General features: G+C 43.1%; 1 protein-coding gene across 9 annotated transcripts in view; it reads right to left on the bottom strand.

Moving 5' to 3' along the window:
* The window catches only part of fgd4a (FYVE, RhoGEF and PH domain containing 4a), an 80,451-nt gene that overhangs the window by 4,064 nt on the left and 49,037 nt on the right, over positions 1-27,350 (bottom strand). For 6 of the 9 annotated variants that reach the window (XM_034223352.1, XM_034223359.1, XM_034223351.1 and 3 more), the window contains 11 exons: positions 26,742-26,825; positions 8,442-8,594; positions 7,683-7,860; positions 4,849-5,254; positions 2,675-2,764; positions 2,434-2,579; positions 1,690-1,846; positions 1,424-1,562; positions 1,280-1,338; positions 1,050-1,196; positions 565-737 (listed from right to left, as the gene is read on the bottom strand). In XM_034223352.1, coding sequence (XP_034079243.1) covers positions 565-737; positions 1,050-1,196; positions 1,280-1,338; positions 1,424-1,562; positions 1,690-1,846; positions 2,434-2,579; positions 2,675-2,764; positions 4,849-5,254; positions 7,683-7,860; positions 8,442-8,594; positions 26,742-26,825 — 1,732 coding nt within the window. Of the gene's footprint in view, positions 1-564; positions 738-1,049; positions 1,197-1,279; positions 1,339-1,423; positions 1,563-1,689; positions 1,847-2,433; positions 2,580-2,674; positions 2,765-4,848; positions 5,255-7,170; positions 7,515-7,682; positions 7,861-8,441; positions 8,595-16,359; positions 16,624-19,671; positions 19,692-26,741; positions 26,826-27,350 lie in introns of those variants that run through there. The other 3 variants (XM_034223357.1, XM_034223355.1, XM_034223358.1) reach the window with 3 other exon arrangements.

The following is a 27,350-nucleotide window of genomic DNA, read 5'->3' as shown; positions in this document are numbered from 1 at the left end:
TAGCCAGATGTCTCATTTTGTTTATATGTAAAATGTTGACACGGTAGAATCTATGGACATTTTATACAAGGTTTTACAGAGGCCCTTATAGGAAATGGATTCAAAAAAGTGATTGAAATACATTTTTAATAATGATCCAAACAACTCTTCTCCTGTGTTTTAACAAGTAACAAAAAGGTTTTTTACCCCAGGTTTTTGTTTTGTTTATGTGTTGTTGTAATTGTTTTAGCCACAAGAGACTTAAGTGCGTTCATGTTTCCAAGCTTAAAGACCGAAAAATAATATGACATAACTTCCTAACACATGTCAGTGTACCCTTGTGTAAAAAACTATTTGTTTATGAGAAGAGGGACTTTTGCCTGTTTCAGATATAAAAACATTTAAATAAGGAATTTCATATTTATTATCCTGACAAAACAGTTTTGCGCTTGTTCTGCAGGAGATACAACTTTTTGGACTGATGACCAGATTTTCCTATTTTCGTCTCAGGTTTTCCGTATAATCTGCATAAACACTTACACGATAACCTCTTCTCCCGTTATGTATGTTTCTCCCTTAATGTACCTGGCCTGTAGCTCCAGCATCCTCTCCTTCCCGGACACCTGGAAGGTGTGAGGGTAGTCCTCGTTAAGCGTTTCCAGGACTTTCATGCCGTCGATGCCAATCCGCGTCCTCACCGTGTACTTAGTGCCTCCCAGACTGAATTTAGGCACGCAGTACAGCAGCATGTTGTTGAACTGGCAGAAAAAGAAAACACAAAAGTTTGGATCAGTACATTGTTCATATCCAAAGGGAGCCGTCTTCAACACTGCAAGTAGCCTGAATTAAACAGATGGGAGACATTCATGCTGAAGCTAATAAGAAAAAACCCAAACGTAATCACATTATCTGGCGAGCTCAGTGATTTAGAGTTTTCGCTATGTGCCCCTGATGCACTCTCACATGGAGGGGTTCCTGGCTCGAAATGATTCACTTGTTTCAATTGACAAAGTCTCGCCTCAGCATGTTCCCCTCATTAGATAAGGAGATGTGTTTGTGTTTTCTCTCACCAGGAAGAGGTATCGCTCCATGGCCGAGGTGTTCCTGGCCGCCAGCTTCAAGATGTGGCCCTCTTTAATGAACTCGTTTGAGGGGTTTACAATGTCCTCCTCCTCACCCAGAATCTCGTATATCTCCATCAGTTTCTTCAGATTCTCCTACATTAGGAGGGGGCGTTTATGTTAGAGGGATATTAATAAGTCAACGAAATTGAGAAGTTGTTTAAAATGTCTGTACTTACAGATTTCCGTATAGCGCTGTTCGAGTGAGTGGCTGCTGTGGCGATTATTTCGATTGATTCTAAGGGAAAAAATAAACCGATTACATTAATATAGTGAATTAAAATGTGTTCCTTGAAGTGGGAATTTTGAGTATTTGGACTTACTCTCTGAATCCTGCCGGTCGGAGTCGTCCTGAGGCAGCTTCTTCAGATAGTCTTTTAGCAGCATCTCGTAGCGAGGGACTCTCTGCACGGGCTCCAACATGTGATGCTGAAGCGTCAGGCTGCCACACGCCTCCTGACTCTGTGCAGAAATGACCAAAAGAACGTGAGTTTTGACACTTATTTATTGTGATAAAACAATAGTGTTTTTCACACGGGTAAAACACTTTAGCATGAGTCTGTGTTTTTGGGTCTTCTGCTGGCAGTACCTGTATCTCCTGAATGATGCCCTTGAATTGAGGCGAGCGATCAGTCCAGGTTTTCAGCAGCTCCATGGCTTTCTCGAAATTCTTCACATACTCTGCGTACATCTTGAGGAAGGGTGTGAGTTTCAGCAGGATGTCTCCGATTCGAGGAGTGGCCGCCCTGCAGGGTGGAAATAAAGGAGGTATATTTGTTACAACCGCAATGAGGCAGCTTATTTAAATGTTCATCATGAGTTTGATCTCATCCTCATCAATGACAGCAGCTTTATACCTCTGCTACAAAGCTTACGGCCTAATGGGCTTATTATTGCAAAACAAAGTATGATTTTTCAAGCATTCAAACATTAGCTTTCTGCTCATGAACAAACTTCAAATCGAAATAATATGAATAGTCATCAAAGCCAAGTTCAAAGTAGTATAAAAGTTATAGTATTATTGGTGTTATTTTCCTTTGATACCATTTTTTTAACGTTTTAATTTTGAAAAAGTATGATAATAATTATTAATGTTTCCATGTATTTTATTTATTAGAAGTTTATTTATTAATTTGTAGAATTCTGTTCTATTTTATTAGACTTATTCAAAGGTGTTATTCTTTATAAAAAAACAAAAAACATGGCAAAATCACCTTGAAAATGAAGCTTCACAATAAACGTTTATGTTTGAGACATTTTGAGTCAATATAAAAGGCGCTAAATGTATAACATCGACCCTGTTGTGTTTCTCGTGGTTTAACGACAGGCTCACCATTCCCCCATGCGTTTCTCCAGATCTGGAAGCAGGAACTGGCTGTGGAAGGCGTGGATGGAGACGATGTTGGAGAAGATGTTCTTCACCACGTCCACAGGGAACGTTCCTTTGTTCGCCTCCTCCATCAGCTTAGCACAGAATACCTGTAGAGTGCATAACACATATAACAGGTAAGTGACAAATAATTGAAAAGAGAAATCTAAAAACCTTTACAACAGCAGAAAAAGTAGTCCCTCACCTGGTCCAGCAGGTTCAGTCGTGCTACGTAGGCCTTCTCTGTGTGCAGGAGCTCGCTGGCGATCTTAAACAGCTTCTGTTCATTTGTCTCCTAAAAACAGAGGGAACATCAATGAGAATTTGAACATGTGTTTTAAATAACGTCTGCATAGTGAGCGTTTCAGTCTGACACTCCTCTTATGATGAGTCATTTATCTTGTAATCTTATAAGAAAAAAGGGTTGTATAAAATCTACCTGAGCTTACTGAGGAAAATGCAGAAGTGTCTGTAGCACATTCATTCAGTTTTCCTTCTCACAACCTTACATTTGCAAGTTCCGGTTTGGTTCAGGTCTCTCATCTCATAATGATGCTGAATCAGACAGTCATCAGGGGCTTTTTCTGCATTTTAATAACACAAACGTTCACTCCAAATCGTGCATTTCTTGTATTGATTCAGTGACACGCCTACTATTTGAGCCTTGTGTTAAATCCCATCTCACTGTTGCTGCGTACAGAAGCATGTAGCACTGGTGTGTGTGTCCTTAACTTGCAGGGCTCGCAGAACAGGAAATGAAAATATGGAAGAAGGGAAATGGCACCAAATGGTACGAAGACAGAAACATGTCTGACAGAGTTTTGTGTGTGAGAGGCCAATTAGTTTGAGGAACATGTAAAATGTAACTAAAATCTCACACATGCAAACTGATGTGGTGAATTGCCTGGACAGATTAGCAGCACAATGACCATGCAGCAGAATATTTCGCAATATCTTTAACCACAACCGGAAACAGTATCGTCCCCTTAGATTATCTGAGCTCAATCAGCCTCATATGTAACTTTAATCATGTGTCAATGCATCCATGCTGTTGCAAATTCTTTCCTGAGATTCTTAATAAGTTATTCTTTCAAGTTAAGGCTCTTTTTATTTTTTAGTTAAGACAAATGGATACATGTGTTTTTATAGAGAAGCAGTGTGCATTAGCCCCCCTTCCCCCCCCCGCCCCTCGTGTTTCATATGTGTCTTACTGGTAGCAGTTCCACCAACAAGTGAAACTGCATAACCTATATTTTTACTTTGCACATTGTACACATCTTCAAAGCCTTTTTGTGGCTCCACAAAACAGAGACAATTGCCTCACGTGACTTCACGTGAGGCAATTGTTCCTAGCTTTGACCAGCAACAAGAAGCATGCATGATATCTGCTGCATTCATTTAGATTTGTAATTGTTTACTGTGAACTTTAAGAACATTTTGCTGCTTATACTTCAGTGCTATCACTCAATTAGGATTAGTACATTTTTTAAAGTAGAGTATTTGTATTTGTTTTACAGGTATTTCTGTATCATACTGAGTACTCTTTCCATCAACAAAAGGCAGAAGGCAACACATGAATGAATAACATGGTGGAAGTACTGAATCTATACTGTTTGTAAACTCCAAACATAAGTACAATTCGAAATCCAAAAATTGTAACAAAGCTACTCAAACTTAATCCAGAGTCGATAAATCAAATGGAATTGACTGGCTATTTTTAGAATTTTATTTAGAGTTTTATTAAGTTTACATTTTTTCAAAGCTCCCTCTGATGTCTACACCACCAGTTAATATTTGAGTTGGTGAATATTTCACCATGTAGCGATTGGTGCTTCCTCTCCTATCACATGGAGACTGTTGTTTTTCTGAGAAGACATGGATTGACCCTAACTTAGGGTATTTATAATCAGTTGACATCCGAGCACACCAAAGGGCAGGGGAGCTGCTGAGGAATGACCTAGCGACTCTAGCGCTGGACATCTGTTCCACCCACACACACACACACACACACACACACACACACACACACACACACACACACACACACACACACACACACACACACACACACACACACACACACACACACACACACACACACACACACACACACACACACACACACACACACACACACACACACACACACACACACACACACACACACACACACACACACACACACACACACACACACACACACACACACACACACACACACACACACACACACACTGGTAACTCTACCTCGACAATATCAGAGTAACCCTGAGTTGAGTTCAGAACATTGAATTGCCCTGAGAGCCCAGGAGATAAATAACTGCTGACAGATTCAGCTCTGCCTGGCTGTAAAAATAAAGCATAGTGAAGTAAACGTACCTTCTGCTCGGTGCCCCCTTCTTCGTTCTTGTGTTCGGTTTCTATTTGAGTCCCACTGTCCTTATTCTCAGTTTCTGTCACAGTCCTGTCTGTGTGTGGAGGTGAGAGACCCTCACTCTGTTCACTGCTCCCCATGTCTCCGTTTACCAGCCCCGTGGTGTCTGTCCTCACCCTGTCACTGTTCTCTTCCTGGCTGTCCTCCTTGTCCTTGTGCTGCTCCATCTGGGCTAGCACCCCGTTGGCTGCCGGTTTGTGTTCATCCTCAGGAGAGGCCGGTTTGGAGGAGTGGTTCTTCTGAAGCCCGTCCGTCTCCGTCTTCTTCGGGTAGGCGCGGTGAGCCGGGCTGCTGTTGGTCGACTTGCCGGTCTGTTTGATCGGCGAGCCGTCTCTCTTGGTCTCTGTGCCGCTGCAGGAACAAAGAGGCAAAGGAGGAAGTCAGTCAAGAGCATGAGAAATAGTTCAAAACCTCCGAGGATAAAGAACTACAGGAGGGTTTTTAGTAGCGAGCCTGCACAGGGAGACATGTTGATAAGCAGACAGCTTTTGCACTTGAGTGTGAGAGTTAAAAATACAACTTCCTTCTGTCTAACGAGGCTGCTGAGAGCTGGTGTAATGCAGAGGAAGTGTGTGTGTGTGTGTGTGTGTGTGTGTGTGTGTGTGTGTGTGTGCGTGTGTGTGTGTGTATGTGCAGAGTAAAGATAGAATGGAGGTACAGTAATGAGGAGGAGAGCTACAACACGGCTCCCTGGAGGTGGATGCTGTCCTACTTCCAAGGAGAACTCACATTATATAATATACTGTAAGATCTCTTCTATGAACATGAATGAAATGGGAAAAACAGTTTGCTTGAGATCATTTGAAACACAGCACAGGAATGGAAGCTAGATTAAGTCACACACATGAATGCACAATGCCACCATTCATCTACTCTGCATCCTGTACCGGCAGTCAGTCCAGCTGTTTCCCTGTAAATCACCCTCAAGACCTCCGAAGGCAACAATCCACAGTTCAGCAGCTTCTGTAACTGAGCTTCGCTTTGCCGAATCTCTTCTACAACTGGTCATAAATCAGATCAAGTAAAACAAAAAATCCATAACCTCACTGTTTCTAGCAAAAAACAAGATAAATGGAATATAACCTTTAATGGTGCAAAAAAAACAAGCAAGTGTTTTTTTTTAGCCTCGGTGACGATCGCTGTTGCGCTGAATGACACTGTCCGGTAGAAACAGGAAGTATGTATAAATAGAGGAACAACAACAGGCTGGTGAACCGCTCTACAGATGAATCACTTTTGGTGTACCTGAGATATTGAAACAATACTACCAGAGTAAGACAAAGTAATACTACGAAAAGCAGCTAAGAAATACCGTTGAATACTGTTTCAGAAAAAAAACACGCTTTATTACGGCTGGGTAATGTGGAAAACAATCAAGTGTCATGATATTTTTTTTACCTTTGTATCAATATTGTAATGATTTTGTAAAATTGACTTTCAAAAAATGTTTCAAAAATGAGATTTGTAATACACAATCATCAGTTCATCATGTTGATATAATGACCAAGTGATAGAACACCTTGGCGAGTTAAGAAAATGACATAACTTTCTCTTTAAAATCAAGAAAAGAGAAGAAAAATGTGCATTATGATATCCAAAATCGAAGACAATAACTAGTCTCATATCATGTAATCCATATAATACCAATATGTTGCTCAGGTCTAAACTTCTCCCTGCATTGTATTGTTGCACAAAAGCAGTTCTTCTTTGCATATAAATAGCACAGTAAGTGCTCGGGTACATGAGGAGAGTTTAAAACAGACTGAACAAGACAAGACTTAAGAGCAGCTTCCCTTGCCATGTGGCCGTCCTCTAAGGCAGCCGAGTGCCATGTGAACCAGATTAGTATATTAGTAGGCTAATTCTGTTCTCCAAAGCTTCGGGCCTTTCTCTTCTCTCTCTTCCCAGGGCCACCAGAGGGTAATCCCCACAGCCCCCGCAGAGTCGGAATAAAAAAGGATACACTCGATTGCACTAATTCACCTCACCTCGAAAAGAAGGATGGGAGGTTTGTTTTTAGGGATCCAGGCCTGAAATGAGTCATTATGAGTCTGAGTGGGCATGCTACTGACTATTGTTAGGCTCTACTCCTGTAAGAGGAATTTGGACAGGGGGTCGTATTTTTGCTAACTGCTTTCAATTAGCATCTCCTGAATATACAAGTCTGTTGCTACAATCATAACCTGTAGCACTGCTTTACAAAACAAGCACCACCAACAGAACACTTTAATCCCCATAAAACCATACCATGAGTCGAGACCTCCTACCTTGTTCTCCTGGGCTTCATCTCCAGACACAACCTGTCCCACAACTGAATGAGCAGCGCTTTTCCCCCCGCCGGTACAAATCTCCTTTCATCCCCTTTGCTTGGCTTGTGGATCTCGGGCTAATCTCAGCTTGTTCTGTCTACTCGCTGCTATCAGTGAGTCAGGCTGAACACTTTAATCGAGGCACTTCTGCTTTTCATCCTTGAAATAACCGGCATTAGGAAATGTTAGGAAAGACAGAGTTTTCCGTCAGCTGGGATGAGGACGGCCTGAATGAGGTTGATTTCGTCACAATGTCTAGTAAGTGACGTAGACGGAGTTATACAACAGGAACCCCTCCAAAAAAGAAATGAAAAGCCGGTCACATGCTTGGTGAAAGCATTGAAGAGGCACTTTCACTGAATATTAAGCAATTCCTGACACAAATCCTCCAATCCCATTTCATATTGTTTGCGTTTTCAGTGAAAACCACAGACACAAACGAGTCGTAGCAAGTAGTAAAGATTCCTTACTTGTTCTCCTCAAAGCGGCTGATGAGGTCTGACACCTTGGAGTGTTTTACAGCCCCTCTCCCTCCTCCTCCTCCTCCTCCCTCATCCATCCTCTGTTTTAGTGGTGGTCTCTGTACGCGGCCTAGTGGCGATGTGAGCTCCGTCACCGGGCTCTGGAGATGTGCTGGCTTTGGAGGCACTGCGGAGAAGAAAAAGGAAAAGTTTGTAATTAGGTTCTATGTAAGATGCAGGTAGAAGATGCCTTTTAATTTACTCATAAGGAAACATGTATCTGCAATGCCCTTTAGGAACTGAAGGGGGCGATATAAGCTAGCCCATTGTACACCACACACTGAGCTATATTACATGTAGTAAACAAGCGACCCAGCTCAGTGTAGAATAACAGAGCAGTTTAACTTTTGTAATGTGTTAGGAATTTCCCTGCATGATTTACAGCAGCACAACGAATGAAGCTGTGTCTCCTGTGTTATCTGTGTAGAAGGATTTACTGGCATCAAATAAAAGAGGAAGGAGGCTCAGGGTTCACTCATTCCAAGCTTACATAACTCTATTCTTGTTTCCACCATTTCCCTGAGCACATGTGGAGTCAGATACTGAAGGCATGGCTATACTTATGGACAACATCAAAGCAGGAGAAGGTCACAGGAGATGGAACCATCATTGTGTGAGTGTCAACACTTTCACATGTGAATCATAGATGGTGTGTGTCCTCTGACCCTCCCACTCTGTGGTTTAACTGCTGTGGGGAGTCGTGTGTACCTTGTGGTTTAGACGACAGCCGAGGCCTGAAGCTAGTGCTTCTTCCATTGACTCCTCTCCTGCTCCGGTCAGGTGTTCCCCCCGCCGCCCGACTCAGGCACGCCTGAACACTGGGTGTGTTGCTCTCTTTGCCCGCTGGGCTAGTGCCTAGACCTGAAGGACACACAGAGAGAGGGAGAGTAAGCAACATTGACAGGACAGTATGGATGTGTAGGGAAAAGAAGGAAGAGTGATGGTGAATGGCAAAGCACATGTCCCCTGTTGGCCTCAAACCAAGAACACCTCAACTCCAAACTGTAGTTGTGTCTTAAAGAAGATACCCCTCTGGGTATGTGTCTGTGGTGTTAAGCCTGAGTTTCAACCCAAAGGAAAAAGTGATCACACAAATAGATCTTTAGGACCAAGTTGTAAAAACACCAATTTATTCTGGCCATGTCAAAAACACATGCTGACAACGTCTTGTAGACTTCATCAGAGAACTCACTTTAACTACAATACACTGTTCATGTTCAATATTTATCACAATCATAAACCTGCAATGATATTCAGCTAAAAAATAAAAGAATCCACAAGAATTCTGATAATCTTGATTACTTTGAATGAATTGCAGAAATGCTTATTTTTAGCCCATCAAATATGGAGATGTCTTGCTTTTCTCTGTTATCTATCATAGTAATGGGAACATATTGTTGATATTGGACTGACAAAAGAAAGACATTCAACCTTGGACACACTGGGATTTCTGGTGTTTCCTGACATTTGATAGACCAAACTAATAATTGATTATTCATAAAATAATCAGCAGATTCATCTCTAATGCAAAAAGATGTGTTGTTGCAGTCTTACAGAATAGAATATCATCAGGCACCAATGATGGTGTGGCAGATGACAGTATGGCACAACCGTATCCTTTCTTTATACCAGACTTTTGAAATGTCAAAATGTTCTTCTTTGTTGCAATACCAACAACTATATTTAGTTATTTAGAACATTCCAATTCATGCAATAGAGGACATTCAAAGTTATTTAGAATCTTTAAACCCATAGTACTGTGAGTGGGAATGTAGCTGTTTAGGAAATGTTGCAACCACTGGAGAACAAGTAGTTAAATGTGCGACACAGAGGCCAAGGCTTCCTTATTTATTCTGTGCTTCAAGGCTGTAAATAATAATCGAAACTTTCACAGCCTTGGTTGCCTTATTCAAACTCATAACAGCTAAGAAAACTAATTATAATTGAAGGCCTAAGTGTGGGCTGTGGTTTAAAAAAAACAAGCTAAGTGTGTCCATTACCCTGAGAGATCATTCCTTCAATATCTAATCCCCACTCATCCACAGGGCATACTGTTTATATTCATTACTGTAAATATGCTTATGCTAAACAGCTGCAGGCTAAATATGAAAGAGTGTCAGAGAGTTGAGTTGATTATCGAGCTAATGATCCGGCTGATGATCAGCTCCGGAGAGGCTTTATCGGAGCAGCTGGACGCAGATGGAACATCCTCAGTGTTTAGATAGAGCAGAGTGATTTAATGGAGCGACAGACACAGACTGGCAGTGTTTACAGTTTCCTATATACACTCTCTCTGACCTCACGGCACACACACATGCATGTGGACCGTGTGTTCTTAGGCAAATGTCCCTATATGGAACTACCAAGCAAAGAGCCAGGAGGTGCTCTCATTATCTTACAGGTATTAGTCCATTAGTTTCCATTTAAGGTGGTCACTTACATGGGTGTGTGTGATTTCACAAGTGGCACTGATGCATGGGTTGAGAAGCAGAAATCAATGTGGCTTTGCACTTGGTTACCTTATGGATTAATAGTGTGTAGTGGAATCTAACAGGGTAGAGCTTCAAGGAAACACCTTGGCAAAATCTGAACTTCCGACTAATTGCATTTGTATCTGTTCTACTTTCAGGTCTACAGTAAGTCTACAGAAATTGTCCTCAGAATAGCCCGCAGTGAATATGAAAGGAGAAATGTTCCATCCTATAATATAAATCATTGATAACAGGTCTTAATTTCTTGATAGAAACAGTCCAAAAATAGATCAAACTAAAAGCATCTGTGCTTCTGAGGCAGGAGCTGAATGTCTTTTCATGGCGTCCTTCATGACATCGCAAAAAAATAAATATATATATATGTTGTTGTTATTGTGGTTAGATGTCATTGACTGTTAGATTCATGCTAGTTCCTCCTTTTGTGTATGGGAAGCTTACAGTTTATGACCGCAATACAAATGTTGGTTTTTAAAAGCTCAAGGACAACAAAGCAGAATATTTTGTTTACAAGTTGTAATTTTTTGTATTTTTTCAATACATATTATCTTTTAGAATCTAGAGTTATTGGAAGAGTCTGGATAAAACGAGTTGGAAATAATGCTGTGCAGCCACCGCAAGAATCTTACTCTACAAATAGTACAATACTAAATGAATACTTTAATACTAATGCTTTTTGACATATTAATATAAATGTAGCCTAACCTTTAACTGCCACTGTGTAGAAATACTGGGTCAGCTTGGGCATGAGTAGATGAAAAGATATTGAAATAATGTTTGAATCAGCCCTTTAAGTGACTGAACCACTGCCATCAGAGTGAAAACATATGTCCCGTATACATGATGTGCCATTTTGTTTACTGACATTTTGCTACTATGTGCTAAAATGTTACATGAAGCCCCTAATTTATTTTCCCTACAGTGATCTTTATCTTACCAATCCTGAAACAGAAACAGAAAAAAAGACCACAGAATCACAGTTTCTATTTTTAAAAACCTGACCGTAATTAAAGACAACAGCTCGAGCAACTGTCTGACTGGAAACGGTCCCACGCTGTGTTTGGGAGAGCAGACATTCTTAACACAGACCCAAAAATTACCAATCAAATCCGAAAGCGGCCTCAGGAATTTGTCTTGATTATGTGCTTGGCTTCCACCGGTGGCCACATTAAGAGATTATAAAAAAACATCCACTTATGTCCCATATTATATACATATATGGCTAAAAACGAAGCCCCCGCCTGCACTACATTTATGGTGGGAGATTGCAGGGGGTCCACCCTCCACAGCCTGGCTCTGTCTCCACGGGTTGTTATTAACTCTGTCAAACACCAAGCCCTCGCCTGTGAATCTGCACCCAGGATGGAGGATTGCACTCGAACCCGAGCAAGTTGTGCAGGTATTTTAAGAGAACAGACATGTAAGAGATACATGTTGTACCGTTTGGAAAACTGTCTGTCCATTGCTTAGAAACTCAGTGTAGTTATGATCAGATCAACTATCTTTAGGCCCTTATTTGAATAATTAAAGAGGCCCTATTATGCTCATTTCCAGGTTCATATTTGTTTTCTGTGCCTCTACTGTGACATGTTTAAATGCTTTAATGTTCAAAAAGTGCTATATTCTTCTGAAAACGAGAGCCCAGTCTGCTCTGATTGGTTAGCTGGCCGGCTCTGTTGTCATTGGTCAAACGCTTAGAGATGTCCCGCCATTAGTCTATCACTTATAATATGTTGGTGTGCTAGCCAATAGAGCGCGAGTGTTACGTAGTGATGCCACTATGTAACGGTAAACAAAAAGGACTACAATCAAGGTGTTTCAGGCAGGTGGGGGAGAGAATTTGAGGATTTTAGCCTTTGCAGATCATTTACATGCACACAAACTTCATAACACACAATACGAAAGGGAAAACCCAAAAAAGTACAATAGGGCCTCTTTAAGGCACTGAAACACAGCCACTTCCCTTACAGTAAAAATAGGATAAACTTCCTTTCTCAGAAGTGTGATGCTGGGCAGGAACTGCTGCTCCTGGAAACACACTCTTCTGGCATCTTCTCATTAAAGCTGACAGGTTGTTAGCTTTTACTTTTCCTCCAGCTGTGAGAGACTTGTTTTCGTCAAAGATAGAAATATAAGAGGAACTAAAGCTGTGCAGGGACACACTAGGTGAGTTTTATATGACCAATGATATGGTGAGTTATTAAATATCTTTATATCTTAGTTGATGAAACAACTTCTCTCTCATAGGTCATCTGCGTTGCATATGAACTGAAACAACTTCGGAGCGATACTTCAATCAAGTAAGTGCAACTCTGAGAAGTCGAACTTGCAGTTGAACTTTGCCTCCGTCTTAGTTGGGGGATGGTCAGACTTGTTGCCATGAAAACTAGCCCATTACCCCTTGAAGATGCAAAAGATTGACTTCACTGCTGAGTGGACCGAGCCTGAAGACATCTGCTTCCATCCCAATAAATCTGAAACTGCAGCAAAGCGAGTACGAGAAATAAGAAATGCTCTTGTAAAGGTCAGGTGTCTGCAGCAGTGTCAATGAAATAACCTCTTGCAAACATCCTGCTTTTCAAAGCACCAGCAGTTTTAGATTTCAAAATATCCTCTTTTCTTACCTAAAATATGAACAGCATCTTCTCTTAGTGTGTGAGTCTATCCAGGAGACAGAGCTCTCCAAAAACCTCAGACCAGATTCATCTCCCTTTTCAAAGAGAATCTAGTTTCTGAGGTTTACCTGAGCTCAGCGTGTGTGTGTGTGTGTGTGTGTGTGTGTGTGTGGCACTACAGCTTTAAAGACCACACCCCCCCCCCCCCCCCCCCCTCAGCCCTCCAGCTCTGCCACATCACAGCAGCACAGGAATGAGTTTTCTGGAAGCCAGCTAAGGAGACTGAAGGAATTTATCACTCTGACACAAATTTATTTTTTGCAACAAAAAATAAACAGAGTCTGAAAATAGTTAATAATCTCAACCAAAGCCTAAAATAGATTGACTCCAGAGAGGGCAAGGTCTTTTGGTTTGTTTGTCCGACACTTTGGTCCCGAGCAAAACAAACATTGGATGGATTGCCATTTTTTACGATTATATAAGTAACAATCACTGCAGCAATTATCCAATGGACGGCTCTTACCGAACTGCTTAGTGAAATCCAGGTGGTGACTTTGTTTTTGGACGGGCAGTGTACAATCATGACTTGTACGAAATTGTATGGCACTTTATCTTATAGTGGTTGACATATTTCAGTCTGAAACAAGTGGTGGACCAACCCTTTTTTAATCTCTAGCAAGGGTGGTTTTAAGGTTAGTTACCCTGTAATATTAAGTCTGGATCCCTCTCTGCCCCCCCTAACTACGGAAAATATTTACACACTGCATTTATGCACAGATTAGGGACTTGTAATTATGTATGGTTATTGATGGAAACATAGTACATTAACACTGTTAACATATATTTATTTAGAGCTGCAACGATTTAGGATTTTATTGATACCTTTTCACTTTTGATAATCAATAACCATTTATTTCAGCCTCTCAAATATTGAGATGAAGGGCTTTTCTCAATTTCAAAGAACAAATGGGTCATTCTACAGAAAAGGTGGAATCTGGGTGATACAAACCTGCTGAAATATATTCCTTCTAAAAACATCTAAAACCTGTTAAATAGCAATAACTAACTCTTAACTTGATGAATCCACAACAAGTAGAGCTTAAAGTATTTTATTTTAAAAATTATTTGTATACTTTATACAAAGCTTATTTGTATAGGAATGCCACTGGTGTTACGTGTTACCAGGAATAAGAGTAACACCATTGACGGTAACACCAGTGACAATTTGGAGAAAACACTACCATTTTAACAAAATGGCTGCAATGTGTCAGACCAAATGTGGCTTCAGTCAATATCAAAATCGTTTAACTCTTCAATAAAATACATTTTCCCATTCAAATGTTCACTCCTATAGGGCTATGCAATGAGTAACACTAATGACAGACTTGAAAGACGCATGTAAAATTTGAAGATAAAATGACACCTTTAACAAACAAAGTAAGAAGTATCTGACTTTCTGTCATGTCTAGGAAACTAATAGTGAAAGTGTATTCTTTATGTTAGTTTTGTCATGTCCCTTTGCCCTGTGCTTTATGTTTATTCCCTTAATTAATCATCCCTCTCATTTCAGGCCTCCACGCTCCCCGCCCCCTTCTGTCTCCTGCGTCCTTGATTGTTTTCCCCGCCCTGATTGTTTCCACCTGTGTCCCCTTTACCTGTGTATATATTGTGGTAGCTTCCTCCTGTTCATTGTCAGTTCGTTGTCTTACTATGACCCACGTTCCTGATTACCTCATGGACTTCCCACGGATCTACCTCATTGATCACTTGCTAGTTTTCCTCGAAAGAGTATATTTGTTTTCCTTGTTTTGATTACTGTGCTAAATTCCAGTAAAGTCTTTATTTTTTGAGAACACTATCTGAGTCGTGCAATTGAGTTCATGCCTCAGAGTCTCTCCTTGACACTTTCCTTATGTCTTTGTCCACTGCACTGCCTCAAATGATCTCGTTACAGGAGGCACTTCAGAGACAGTACATTACTTCAAAATAAAAGCGTTTTGTGTAGCAGTAACACCAATGACGTAATTTTGGGTGACTGACATTTATTTGATATTATTAATAATAATTAGCGTTTTTTTTGTACCATTTCAGTGTTATATTTAATGTATGTAATGTTATGTAAATTAGATTTATTTATTGAAAAAAAAATCTTTTAAATTAAAACTATAGGCTCCACCTCCATGTATGATCAAAGTGACAAGGCAGTTCCTTGAACTTGGCATTTTAAATAAATTGCAATTTATGTATAAAACCATTTTTTATTTAGTACCATTGCAAAGACAATCTCTATTTATTCAACATATATAATGAATGTGAGTATTAGGTCAACGTCATGTATTTTGGTGTCTGCAAAAGTAAGTGACAGCACTTCCACCTTTTCTGTAGAATATATTTGGGTTTGGACAGATGATAAAAGACATTAAAATTCATCAGCAATGACTCTGGGAAACTTGGATGAAAACGTGCCAGTGTTTTTTAAATGATCAGTAGATTAGAAAATATAAACAATCATTACTTGCAGCCTCATATTGTTGTGGTAATTGTTATATAACTATTGTTAGTTTGTTAGATCTTCTTCCATTCAAATAATCTAAATCCACCAGCTATCTCTAGAGCCAAGAAGCCTAAAAAACAGACTCTATGAGTTTTTGAACAACAAACTTAAATATAGCAAGTTAAGTCCAATGCCTGCAGTGGGAACTGTTCTCTAAGAGCAAACTGGAAACACACCTCACTTTGAGCAGGTGTATTACTAATGTAATCTGCTCTTAGCCTTTTAGTCAAACAATGTTAAGTACTGTAAACATTCAAGACATTCCTACCTCATGACATCACCACCTCCCCGAAGTGTTATCACCTGACGGCCTGATCTGTTTGTTGTACGTCCCTCCTCCCAAACCCCCACGGCAAAATATGCTGAGTGAGAGTTCCAGGTAAAAACAGAAAAGGCACACCTGTCTGTGTGCAGTGCGTCTCCACCCTGCCAGCAGAGAGTGTGACACAGCCTGAAACTAGGGCTTTGTCTCACACAGTGCACCACAGACGGGACATATCAAAAGGAATGTCTGAGAGGACGTTTTACTAATTCTTCTTCTTCTTTTATAAATGGCTTGGCATATTACAGATCGTCTGTGTGGCTACAGAGCTGCAGCGATGCCAACAACACCAGAGAAGAACATGGCTAAAGTGCACAGCCATAGCCACAATATCTTATCTAGATCAGCCACTGTTACATATTGGGTAAAGTACAAATGGGTAGGAAAGTCAGAGCTTGTATGAAGGCTGTTTGTCAAATGAAAGGCTCTGCCAGTTACAGTGTACATATTGCGATATTGTCAACCATGGGCAGATACAAAAGAGCAGGTCAACATGAGAGCATGGAAGCTTATTTCAGCCACTACTAGTGTGGTTTTACCTTATTTTAAACATAACAAGAAAAGAGAGAAGCCCACACTCATGGAAAGACAATGGTAAATAAAAAGGTAGAAATAATTGTTTGATTAAGCCAGAGAATTAACTCACCCTACAGTTGGAGACAGATCGTAGCATCCTCAGTGACCAGGCTGTGTGTGTGAGAGTGTGTGAATCCCAGAAAAGCTCTAAGTTTATGTGTAATCTTCCCAGGCTGCCCCGCTCTGTCACTCAGCTCAGAGCAGGACTCACAGAGCAGCCTCCCCAAGACTCCTCCTTCACTCACTCTCACACACCCCCTATTTAAGTGGCTTTTAAAAAAAAGTACAGATCCACACTCATACCCAGAGGCTCACAACTCTGGATCTGCACATTTAAAAGCTACAGATCGAAAAACAGGATGTATGGCTAATTTACTTTAGCTTTCACAGCTCTTGCAGGCACGAAATGACTAAAATATTTTCCAACTTCCTCGTTCTTTGATCCGAAAAGGAGCAACCAGATAAAGCCTCTCTCAGTGTGAAACAGGACTAGAACGAGCGCAGGCCACTTGTGTAACAGCCGCTACACTTCTCCTTCTGCCTGATTATTCTGATCAATGATTAACAACGCCACTTCTCTCATCTGCCTGCTAAAATCTAAACGAAGCCCAAAGCCTCTGATCTATTATTTTAAACAGCCACGCCATAAACTTCCACTCCTCAGGCACATCTCCTGAGCAAATGTTTAAGAAAAAAAGCCACAAAACTGCTGAAAAACTGAGCGATTCAACAAAAACAAGTGAAAAATAATGCAAACTCTGGTTGAATCTGGTCAAATCTACTAAAAACATGTGAATTCAAATGAGAGATTTACTCTACGTGTTACTGAACGAGAAGTACCTTTTGCAGAAGTGTGTACAGGAAACTGCAACATTATATCGTCCATGTCTTGTATCTGTGGTGTGAGAAGAGCTGCTCCGTGGTGTCTTTGACGGTCAAGCTCAGATGTGCGCACTTGCTGTTTTGACTAACTGCTGATGCACAGTGTTGTATATTAACTTCAAACCATCACATGATTCAAAGAATACATTAACACAGGAAGCCTAACAATAAGACCCTTCATCTTATATCTGTGGCTATGTGAAAGCTATGTGTAGAGGTATGTATATATTCACACACAGTGCACACAACTGCATGCTCTCTGACCATATTATGTGTCACCAGAGCACAATTAAAAAAATGACAGGCATCCCAGTAAACCAGTTTGACCAGTACACAGTTCATTCACTGCATTCCCTTCCTAATACTAGGAACTGCATATGATGCGATAATGGCTCTCAACACCCTGAATGATGGTGCAATTGTGACCAAACCTGCACTGTCATGCTCACGTCTCAGTGGTGCAAACATCAGTTGGTACCAATAAATACTTGACGCAGCCAACGTCCTGCAGCCTTATTGTTGGCAGGGTCTCACTGCTGGCGTCTCATGCAGATAGGACGCTGTCATCAGACTCAGAGATGCAGCCAGGCATCTGACTTCTGAATTTAAACAGGTTCCGCAAATACCTGCATCTCCTTTCACTGTCTATCATACAGCATATCCAGGAAATGTGTTTCAGTATAACCCACTGTGGCAGCAGGGTGTGGTTAGGGTGCCGGATGCTGGAGTGAAGGGAGTGGCTCGGCCGGAGGCCAGACAGCTGATCAGATAACCTGGTAACCTGGTTCTGGTCTGTCTTGCAGTAGGCTGGATCCTGGAAGGACGCAAAAGGACCTGGGCAACGTGTTTTGTGTTTTTTTTTAACAATAAACCCCTGTGTTACACCCTGCTCCTTCCGTCCATTTTTTAACCCTGTATGAGCGGACCCTGCTGCAAAAACCAGCTTTGACCAGCCAGTAGATATTAGGCTGGAAAGGTTGGCTGGTTTAGAGGGGTTTTGGACACTTTAGCTGGCCAGGATGGCTGGTTTAGCTGGTTTAGCTGGTTTTTTCAGCAGGGTCCGCTCACACAGGGTTGCAGCGACAGCAGAGCGAGGCTCTGCTTGAGATCGCCTCGAGCCAGCGCGAGGACCGGGCTCTCCTGCGGGAACTGCTGCAGAGTCCGGCCAACCGGGAGGCCGGTCCCGGGACCAACCCGGCCCGACCGCCGCTGATTGCCCTCCAGAAGTTGACAGCAGAGATCCGGAGGCATACCTGGACATTTTTTAGGGCACAGCGGTGGCGTGCGGGTGGCTGGAGGAAGAGTGGGCAGTGTGGCTACTGCCCCCTGCTATCCGGGGGTGCGCAGTTAGTTTTTTTTTTTGTCAAAAGAACCCTTGAACCCTTTTGTGGGCCTCACAAAAGGCTCATTTGTACATCAATTTCCAAGCCTGTTTTACGTGGAATTTTTGTAGATATCTTTATTTTTCGCACCATTTAAAACACTACCCCATTAACAATGTTTTAGATGGCAGGGTTTCAGTGAAAATACATGTGTTTGGGAAGTGTGTTTACAGGATAAATAATACTTGGATTGTGCTAAAGGATTTGTGAGGGAGAGTTGTTGAAAGCAATCCCATTTCCTTCAATTCGTCAATACTTTTTTCTATTTTTGCTCACCGTTTAGGCAAGCCAGAAAAAAAATGTTGTTTTCCTAAATTTAAGATAGAAGTTAAGATAACACATGCTATGAGTATTTGCTAAACAAATTATAATTTTTTTGGTGAAGCATTCCTCAATTAAAGGATAGGTTCTTCAGTCGAATATGGTTACATTTCACCATTAACGAATTGTGTAGCTGGACAATTGATTTATTAGCCTTGTACATTTGAGTATATTAATGTATTTTTCATAGATTCAAACAGATCTCTCTACCTCAACATAAATACATTCATGCATGGCAGAGGAAGCCAGGTTTCTCCAGCAGTATTAAACTGGATCTCTCAATTAAAGGAATGGTATGCTCATGACACTCATTTTAAAATAATTATCATCCGATAAAACAGACCAGTCTCTGCTAGTCTCTTTTTTTTTTTTTAATCCGATGACATTATCAGTGATTTTAAACTGATTAATTACCGAAATAACATCAACACTGTGGGCGGCGCCATTTTACCGGACGTGACGTAAACCATGCGTTTGGTTTCGAGGACACGTTGATGTTCATGTTATTTACTGTAGTTACTCTCTTCAAATATGCCTCGCTCATTGTATCGCGAAACATTGCCACAATTCAGATAGGAACAATCCACGGAATGCTCGGTTCCATCTGTTGCCAAAAGGTAAGCGAAGGAAGTACGTTCGGAGGCAGTGGCTAGCGAAATGTGGCCGGCCCGAACCGAAAGATCCACAGGCGCATGTATGCAGCGAACATTTCAAGTTTCCGGACGACTACTCTGAGAGTATGATAAAACATAACATGGGATTTATTGAACAACCATTACTTAATGGAGATGCAGTACCATCGGTTTTTCTGGTGTCATCACCGACCAGGACACCAGTTCGGCCAGTTGAGAAATCCTAACCCAGCACTGCGCGGGCCACACTTGGACATCTAGCCTGTAAAAGCGGACAAAAGTGAGCAGTGAGGACCAGCTTGCTGCTGCACAAATGTCTTGGATGGAAACACCCTTGAACAAAGCCCAGGATGTAGCCAGTCCACGAGTAGAATGAGCACGCAGGCCCGTTGGTGCCTGCAAACTAGTGCTGTAGCGACGCGTCGACTTTAAAATATCGTCGACGACATATTTCCGCGTCGACGCGTCGCTACACACACGTGGGTCACCCAAAGCAACAAGCAGTTCGCAATCGCACTTCAAACACAATGGAGACTGAAACGGCTACCACCTCCTCCTCACAGGATTGCGCACGAAGCCCCCAAACGAAAACATCTCGCCCTAGGTCTTCAAAAGCATGGGAATATTTTAAAGTTAGTCCAAAACGCAAAGATATTTATATATTTATATCTCACTGAGACTGCTGCATAGCCTAGCAGAAGCAGCAGCTAGCTGTGGTGGCTACCATTAGCAGCTAGCATTTGCTCTCCGATTTTTACATAAAATGGAATTATGGATTATAAATTCAATCATTTTTTTTATACATAGACGTTAAAAACCTATGGATTAACCGATTCTGCCGCGTTTTTCTCATTTTAATGCCATTGAACACGTCTTTTGATCAGATTACGGTGGTGAGACGATCTCCCGAGAAGCTCTGTGAAGGTACGTGTTGTGATGACTGTATTTGCTTCCCCTGTCGCGAGTCCGGGGGTTCAAATGGAGGTCGCGTGAGCCCATCTAAAACCACTGCCAAGTCCCATAAGGGCACCAGTGACCTGGAAACATCTGTAAACTCCCTCAACGGGGCCGCTCGCTCTCTTTTGTTGATCGCCCTCTCACGGGTGAACAGTTCAATGTCCCGCTTCATTGTAGGAATTCTGTCTCTACCACTTTAGTTTGACCATCTCTGTTACTAAGTTATGGAATGCTAAATACATAAGTAACTAATTAGATACCTTACCGTGACTGCGCTCATAAAGAATGATAAGAATAATGCGTCTTGAACTGGTTTCATTAATTAGTGTCTTGACGTTTCACAGACTGTTAGCATGTTGTGTGGCTGGTAGCCTATTTTAGAGCATATAAAAAGAAAGACTTGTGTTATGTCTTCCTTAATGCAATAGTAATTGGGGGTGCAAGTGGAGTCTCGCAGAGGCAAAACTGTGGCGCGCACACTGTAGGTGCGCCGCAGTCTGCGTGATCTGCCTGTAGGGAGGGGCGGGCCGGCCCTGCGAGTAAAGTAACGAGTAAAGTAACGAGTTACTTTATGTAGAGAGTAACGAATGTGTAATATATTACTTTTAAAAAAAGTAATATGTAATATATTACTTTTTTTTAGTAACGACCCCATCTCTGGTGCTGGACTATGGTGATTTGTTATATATGAATGCACCTGCCAATTACCTAAGCAAGTTAGATGTTGCGTATCACAGTGCACTGAGATTTTTTGACAAATTGTAAAGCACTTACGCAGTGGCGGCGCCAGAGTATTTTTGTTGGGTAATCTATGGTAGGGCTAACCCATACAGTGGTGGGGCTCAAGTCAGTATTTGTAATGTAATTACGCTATATCGCCCCCCTTGACAGTGAAACGCCAAGTGTGAGGCTTTTATTAGTCTCCTTTTATCAGCTAAATTATATCGAGAGCAACAGGTGTGAGTTAAACAATACAATAGCCTATTCTGCTAATTCCACGTTGTTACAACATGCTACGCAGCGGCAGCAACAAGAAAAGTTGGCATATAGAATTGACACGGAGAGGGAGAGAGAGAGAGGGAGAGTGAGGGAGAGAGACAGAGAGAGAGACACAGACACAGGTATACAGAGAGAGACTGACACAGCACACAACAGGTGGCCTGTGTCATACAAAACACTTTTTCAAATGACTATTACAAAATATATTCAAAACTCACTATTCACTCTTCAGGTGGGTCGTGTGACTCTGGCACCTGTTCGACTTGTACCTCAATGCGAGGGCGTTTAAGAACAAATCTATCCATGCGAAATATACAATTAATCCTAGAAGTCTGCTGTCTGTCTGCAATTTACTCGGCGCGAGTTTGGGGACTTTTCACTGTGAATGTGACGTATCGACGTATCAGTAATGCATGACGCAGCAGACCCAACGTTTCGTTGCTCTGATTGGCTGTAGGTCTATTCAAATTGCATTCGGAGGCATTTTGATCTGACCGCGGCCGCGCTGATATTATAACGCCAGAGAATTTTCACACCTTTAGTGTATAGAACTCCCCCACTACTTAGACTATTCCTTGCACCCCTCTAGCATAAGCCCGAATGGTCTCTCTCAACTATATTGCGTCAGTAACGTGCACTTGTTGTTACAGCAGGATCAGTTTGTGTGTTATGGACACGACCGGTAGATTTTCGCAATCCGTGTTCTCAACATGCTTACTTTAACATACTTTTTCATGGTCGGGCTAAGGTAGGGCTAAGCCATTTCTTGGTATGGCTGTAGCCTACCCCAGCCATACCCTGGCGCCGCCACTGCACTTACGCATCACTGTACCCTGTATACCAAGGCGGTTATGCCATCACTTACTGTACGGAGGCTCAGTCACTGGTAATTTTTCATTTACAAAGCCATGTTGGATAAACTACCATCTTATATCTGCTCCCTGATCTCTCTGCGAATTGAAAGTACTTATTGCCTGAGATCGCATGCTGTGGTTTTATTAAATGTGCCAAGTGCTAGGACTGTTTTAGGGAAGAAAGCTTTTAGATGTGCAGCTCCACTAACATGGAACAGTCTGCAAAAAGAATGGAAAATGACCAAGCTAGTACCACTACATGTTTTTAAAGCTCGGTTGGATGCTACAAAATCAGATGCTGTTGGTACCTGTACATGTGGTTAAATATGTAAATTGTAATCCCTGTACATTTTGATGTATGATGTCCTTTTGTTGTTCTGTTGTTTATGTTTTTATGTCTTCTTGTGGAACCTACTGCTGCAGGTCTCCCTTGAAAAAGAGATCATTGATCTCAATGGGATTTTACCTGGATAAATAAAGGTTTTGAATTGAATTGAATTGACTCTCCCCGGGCTTGCGAATGCAGAATGCCCGAAAAGTGAGGGGGGGTGACAGCGAATTGGAGTCTGTAACCATGTGTTATTGTCTTGAAAACCCAAGCAGAATCTGTGAGCATCCTCCACTTTTCGCTTCTCAAAGCGGGTGGAGATGTCACATCTCTGTCGTCTGCCCTCTGTGTCTTTATGTGTTGTGTTATGGGGCCCTCTAGTGTCTGAACACGGTGGTACCCCAGGTTGACAACCCCGGTCGACACTGCGCATGCGCGTGGCGGTGATGCCTTCACAGCCCCGTCCATCGTCCGCCTTCTGAGAGAGGTAGCAGCCACTCTTAGAAGGGGGGTAGACGTCAGACTGTTTATTGTTTTTATTGTCTTTCTTTTCATTTTTATTGACTGCGCCCTTGGCTTTAAGCCTGGAAACGACAGTGGAAAATGATTTATTAAAAGACAATAGTGATGACATGTGTTTGTGTGACTTAAACGAGCAGCGGAGCTTGCTGTCGTTGATGTTAAGTCCATTTCCCTCATGGCGCGAACTTGAGGATGACGTTCTGACATCACTCGAGGCGGCGGGAAGATGGGGTCATGGTTGCACCCCGGAAACACATGAGCATCTAACACTGGAACGTGTTCTGGAGCTGGAGAACAGGGAACTTCCAGCTCCTTTATCGAGGAGAGGAGGCTGTCAGGCCGCCCTCTTCTTCTTCCTCGTCTGGTGGCTGAAAGTCTGGGCCGGCTGTGCCTGAGCGGCTGCTGCCGGAATCGGAGACTTTCTTGGCCAGCTCGTCCTCGCCTCGTGTCTTCTTCGAAGCTAGAGCGGAGCCAAATATGCCCTCGGGAACAATAGGCATGTCCAAGACGTCCTCTTTTTCCCGGTCTGGAAGGTTCGTCAGGGTAAGCCACCTGGCTCTCTCCTGTACCACCATTATCCCCAGTGCTTTGCACGTGGCTTGGACTGCACAGCGCTGCACACGGAGGCAAATGTCCGTGATTGCTGCGATTTCGTCCCACACGGCAGGCTCAGGTTTGATCGTCATGTCCTCGCAGAGCTCCGCCTGGTAGGCGGTCAGCAGCGAGGAGACGTTGAGCGCCCTGGCGGACAAAGCTGTGGCTTTATAGGCTCGTTCGGTCATTGCTGACTGGAAGCGGTCTGCCTTTGCCGGTAGCGTGGGGTTCCTGCTCGGTGCCGAAGCCAGCCGCGGTTGGAGGTGGGCTGCCACCAGCGGTTCCATGGGCGGCATGCGGAGCAGGCCGAGCTTCTCCATGTCGACACAGTCCAAAGAGGAGGCACCCTGGATTGGGGCCTTATTGCTGAAAGGGCGGTCTCTCCACGAGACCGACACCTCGTCCAGCATCTCTGGAAAGACTGGGAGAAGCTGCTTCCTCATCCTCGCTGCTTGGGGAAAGTTCTTCCCCTCATAGCGAGATCTGGAGGTCTCCTTGGCCACTTCAAGCCAGGGGATGTCCAGCCTGGACGCAACGCGTTGGCACTCGGTCTGCAAGTCCATACTGAGGCAGGGCGAAGCTGGTGTGCTTTCGCCCGGGGGATCGGACATCGCCTCCGGCTTGGCAGCCTGGGCAGATGAAACGAAGATGTCATCTTCGTGCTCATCCGAGTCGGATAAGAGGAACTCAGAGGCATCCTCTTCATCCTCCTCCATATAATCCAGCTGTAGGACATCCTCCGCGGGTGGAACCACGGTGAGGTCCAGTTGGGAGCCCCAGCTTGACACAGCGCGGGGCTCCGCTCTCGCGGCTCTTGCCGCCACCGGGCCCCAGCCTGACACGGCGCGGGGCTCCGATTCCGCGGCTACCACCGTTGTTGAGCCCCAGCCTGACACAGCGCGGGGCTCAATCTCCGCGGCGGTCGCCACCATGTCCCGATTGCCGGCCGGCAAATCAACGGACATGAAGGGGTGCCCGTCCCGACAGGCTAGCTTGGCGCGCTAGCCGTCGGCGGAGGCTCTTGATGGTGAAGCGAGCACAATGCCCGCACGAACCGGGGGTATCGATAGCTTCCTGGGCGTGTTCCAGCCCAAGGCAGGACGAGCAGACCTGGTGTGAGTCCGTGCCCGAGATCCTAAACCTGCAGCCGCAGAGCCGAGCCTCCGACTCCTCTGGTGTGAGGGAGAGAAGGGTCCATCCTCGTTTGCCGGGGTGTCGGCGCGGAGGGACAAGCTAGTAACAGGTATGTTACCGAAAAAAATCCAACCTTATCGTTATTCCGAAAGGAAAAAACGACGGGGTAGATTTTTCTTTAAAAAATATTAACTGGTGTGTTAATATCTTTCTTATCTCCGTCTCCTCTGGTGTGAGGGAGAGAAGAGTCCGTCCCCGCTCGCCGTGGTGTCGGCGCGGAGGGATAAACTAGCAACAGGTATGTTACTGTTTGAAGGAAAAATAAAACCTTACCGTTATTTCGAAAGAAAAAACGGCAGGGCAGATTACAATATTAACTGGTGTGTTAATATTTGTTCAATTCTTCTGCAAAGCAAAAAAGTAACCGGCAAGCGCCCGTCGACCGAATGTTAGCTTGGGTTCAGTCTGTGGACCGTTAAGCTAGCCCGGCTACTGATATTCGAGATGTGCTCTGAAGCGAGAAGAGGTGTTTGAATGACGCTGCGACGTAGCGCAAGATACTTAAAGGGTGGGTGGATTCCCTGACGTAGACGTCAAGATCACCAGCCAATCAGGATTGGCGTAATGAGATTGATGCTTCTGTTTGCATACGCGTTGAGGCGCATCCCATAGTGAGACATCGAACGGAGTGTTATGAATGAGAACACCGTTTATAACGTAAGGGCCCTACTTCACTCAATGAGATAACAGCATGTGTCTGGCTCTGCACAGCATTCATTGCGTCTACCTGGTACAAAAGGTGTGTGTGTGTGACTGACAGACAGGGTGACACACAACCATTACCACCAGGCGTGGGGATTAGTCGTTTCAGTGAAACTACCCAGACTTTCTTTAGATTAACACGGCCCCATCTAATCCAAGGGCCAGTGTGAGATTAGAACCCCTGTCTGCTTTGAACCACGGGCCCCCGGGGGACTGCCTTTGTGATGAAAAATAATGTGGGAGGGAAGTAATAGGGGAAGTGGAGACATGGGAATAGAGACAAGAGAGAACTGGACACAGTGGAGTTATTTCACAGGGATGAACTATAGGCAGAAGGATGGAAGAGCATTGAAAGGAAAGATGGGTTTGAGGAGCGAATGAGACACAGTAAAGAGAAAATGAGAAAAAGTGAAAAGCAGGAAGAGACTGGGGCTGGAGGAATGCATCCATTCATCACCTGTGAGCCACACACACACACACACACACACACACACACACACACACACACACACACACACACACACACACACACACACACACACACACACACACACACACACACACACACACACACACACACACACACACACACACACACACACACACACACACACACACACACACACACACACATATATATAAAAATAGAGCAGCTTCCTTCAGCGCCCTGCAGCAGGGAGGCAACTTCATGCTGCCCTTCACAGCATCCTCCTGCATCCCTTCTGGGCACCTAGTCTTCACTGCAGCCTGTTTTCATTACATCATCTGATTTGGTCAAGTTAAGAAAGCACTAAAAGGCTTTGAAACTCGCTATTTAACTTGAAATGCAAACACGTGCAGCCCTTAAATTGGCTTGTGTCTGCGCTACCTCACACACATCACAAGATAAGGATCAAGTTAAGTGAAGGACTGCAACACAAATGCAAACAGGAAACCACTGTAACACGGTTAAGATAGAAATAGATATACCTATTAATTAAACACCCAGAGGTGTTTGCAGCAACAAAATAATACATACAAAAACTTCATTTAAAAGAAAGAGATTAAAGAAGGGAGGTGTTCGGGCATAAAGCAATGTTTCCTACCTCTGGAGTGTTCGATTTTCACCGCCACGCAGGGCCCCTCATCAGCGTTTTTGGTCTGGAAACAGTCAGCTTTGACTTTCCTATCTGCAACAACAAAACACACGTTTCACTATGAAAAGAAATACAAGCAGATATTTTAATACTCCCCTCCGCATCTGAGGCGGGAGCTTCGAGCTGTTTCAAGCCACCCCATGTTTTATTTAAGACAAGCACAGACTCAGTTTTAGTGCAGAATAGATGAAAATGAGAGTGGAGGAATAAGAGCAATATACCATTTCGAAGTCTCCAATAGCTGAGACTACATGCTTGACATGCGTGATGGGAGAAGAGATTCAAAAGCTCTTCTGGTAGCTGCTTTTATGGAGATCAGGGGTAGACATGTGTTTGTTTGGAGAGTGAAGAAAGGGGAGAATATACCGCCCCTTGGAGAAAACTCTAATTAGTCTGTCTGTGATATGTAGGGCATAGTCTGTAGGGACAGCTCACACTCTTTCAACACAGCCGTTTAATATGCACATAAAAGATTAAAGAGAAAATAGCAACGGGCGTAAAAACAATGATGGGCTCACATAAACTTAGACACAAATAAAAAGACACACACACACCCTT

This window comes from Gymnodraco acuticeps, unplaced genomic scaffold, assembly GCF_902827175.1.
Source record: "Gymnodraco acuticeps unplaced genomic scaffold, fGymAcu1.1, whole genome shotgun sequence".
Taxonomy (NCBI): Eukaryota; Metazoa; Chordata; class Actinopteri; order Perciformes; family Bathydraconidae; genus Gymnodraco; species Gymnodraco acuticeps.
Note: the sequence above shows the minus strand (reverse complement) of the source record. Positions and strands in the feature narration are given on the sequence as shown.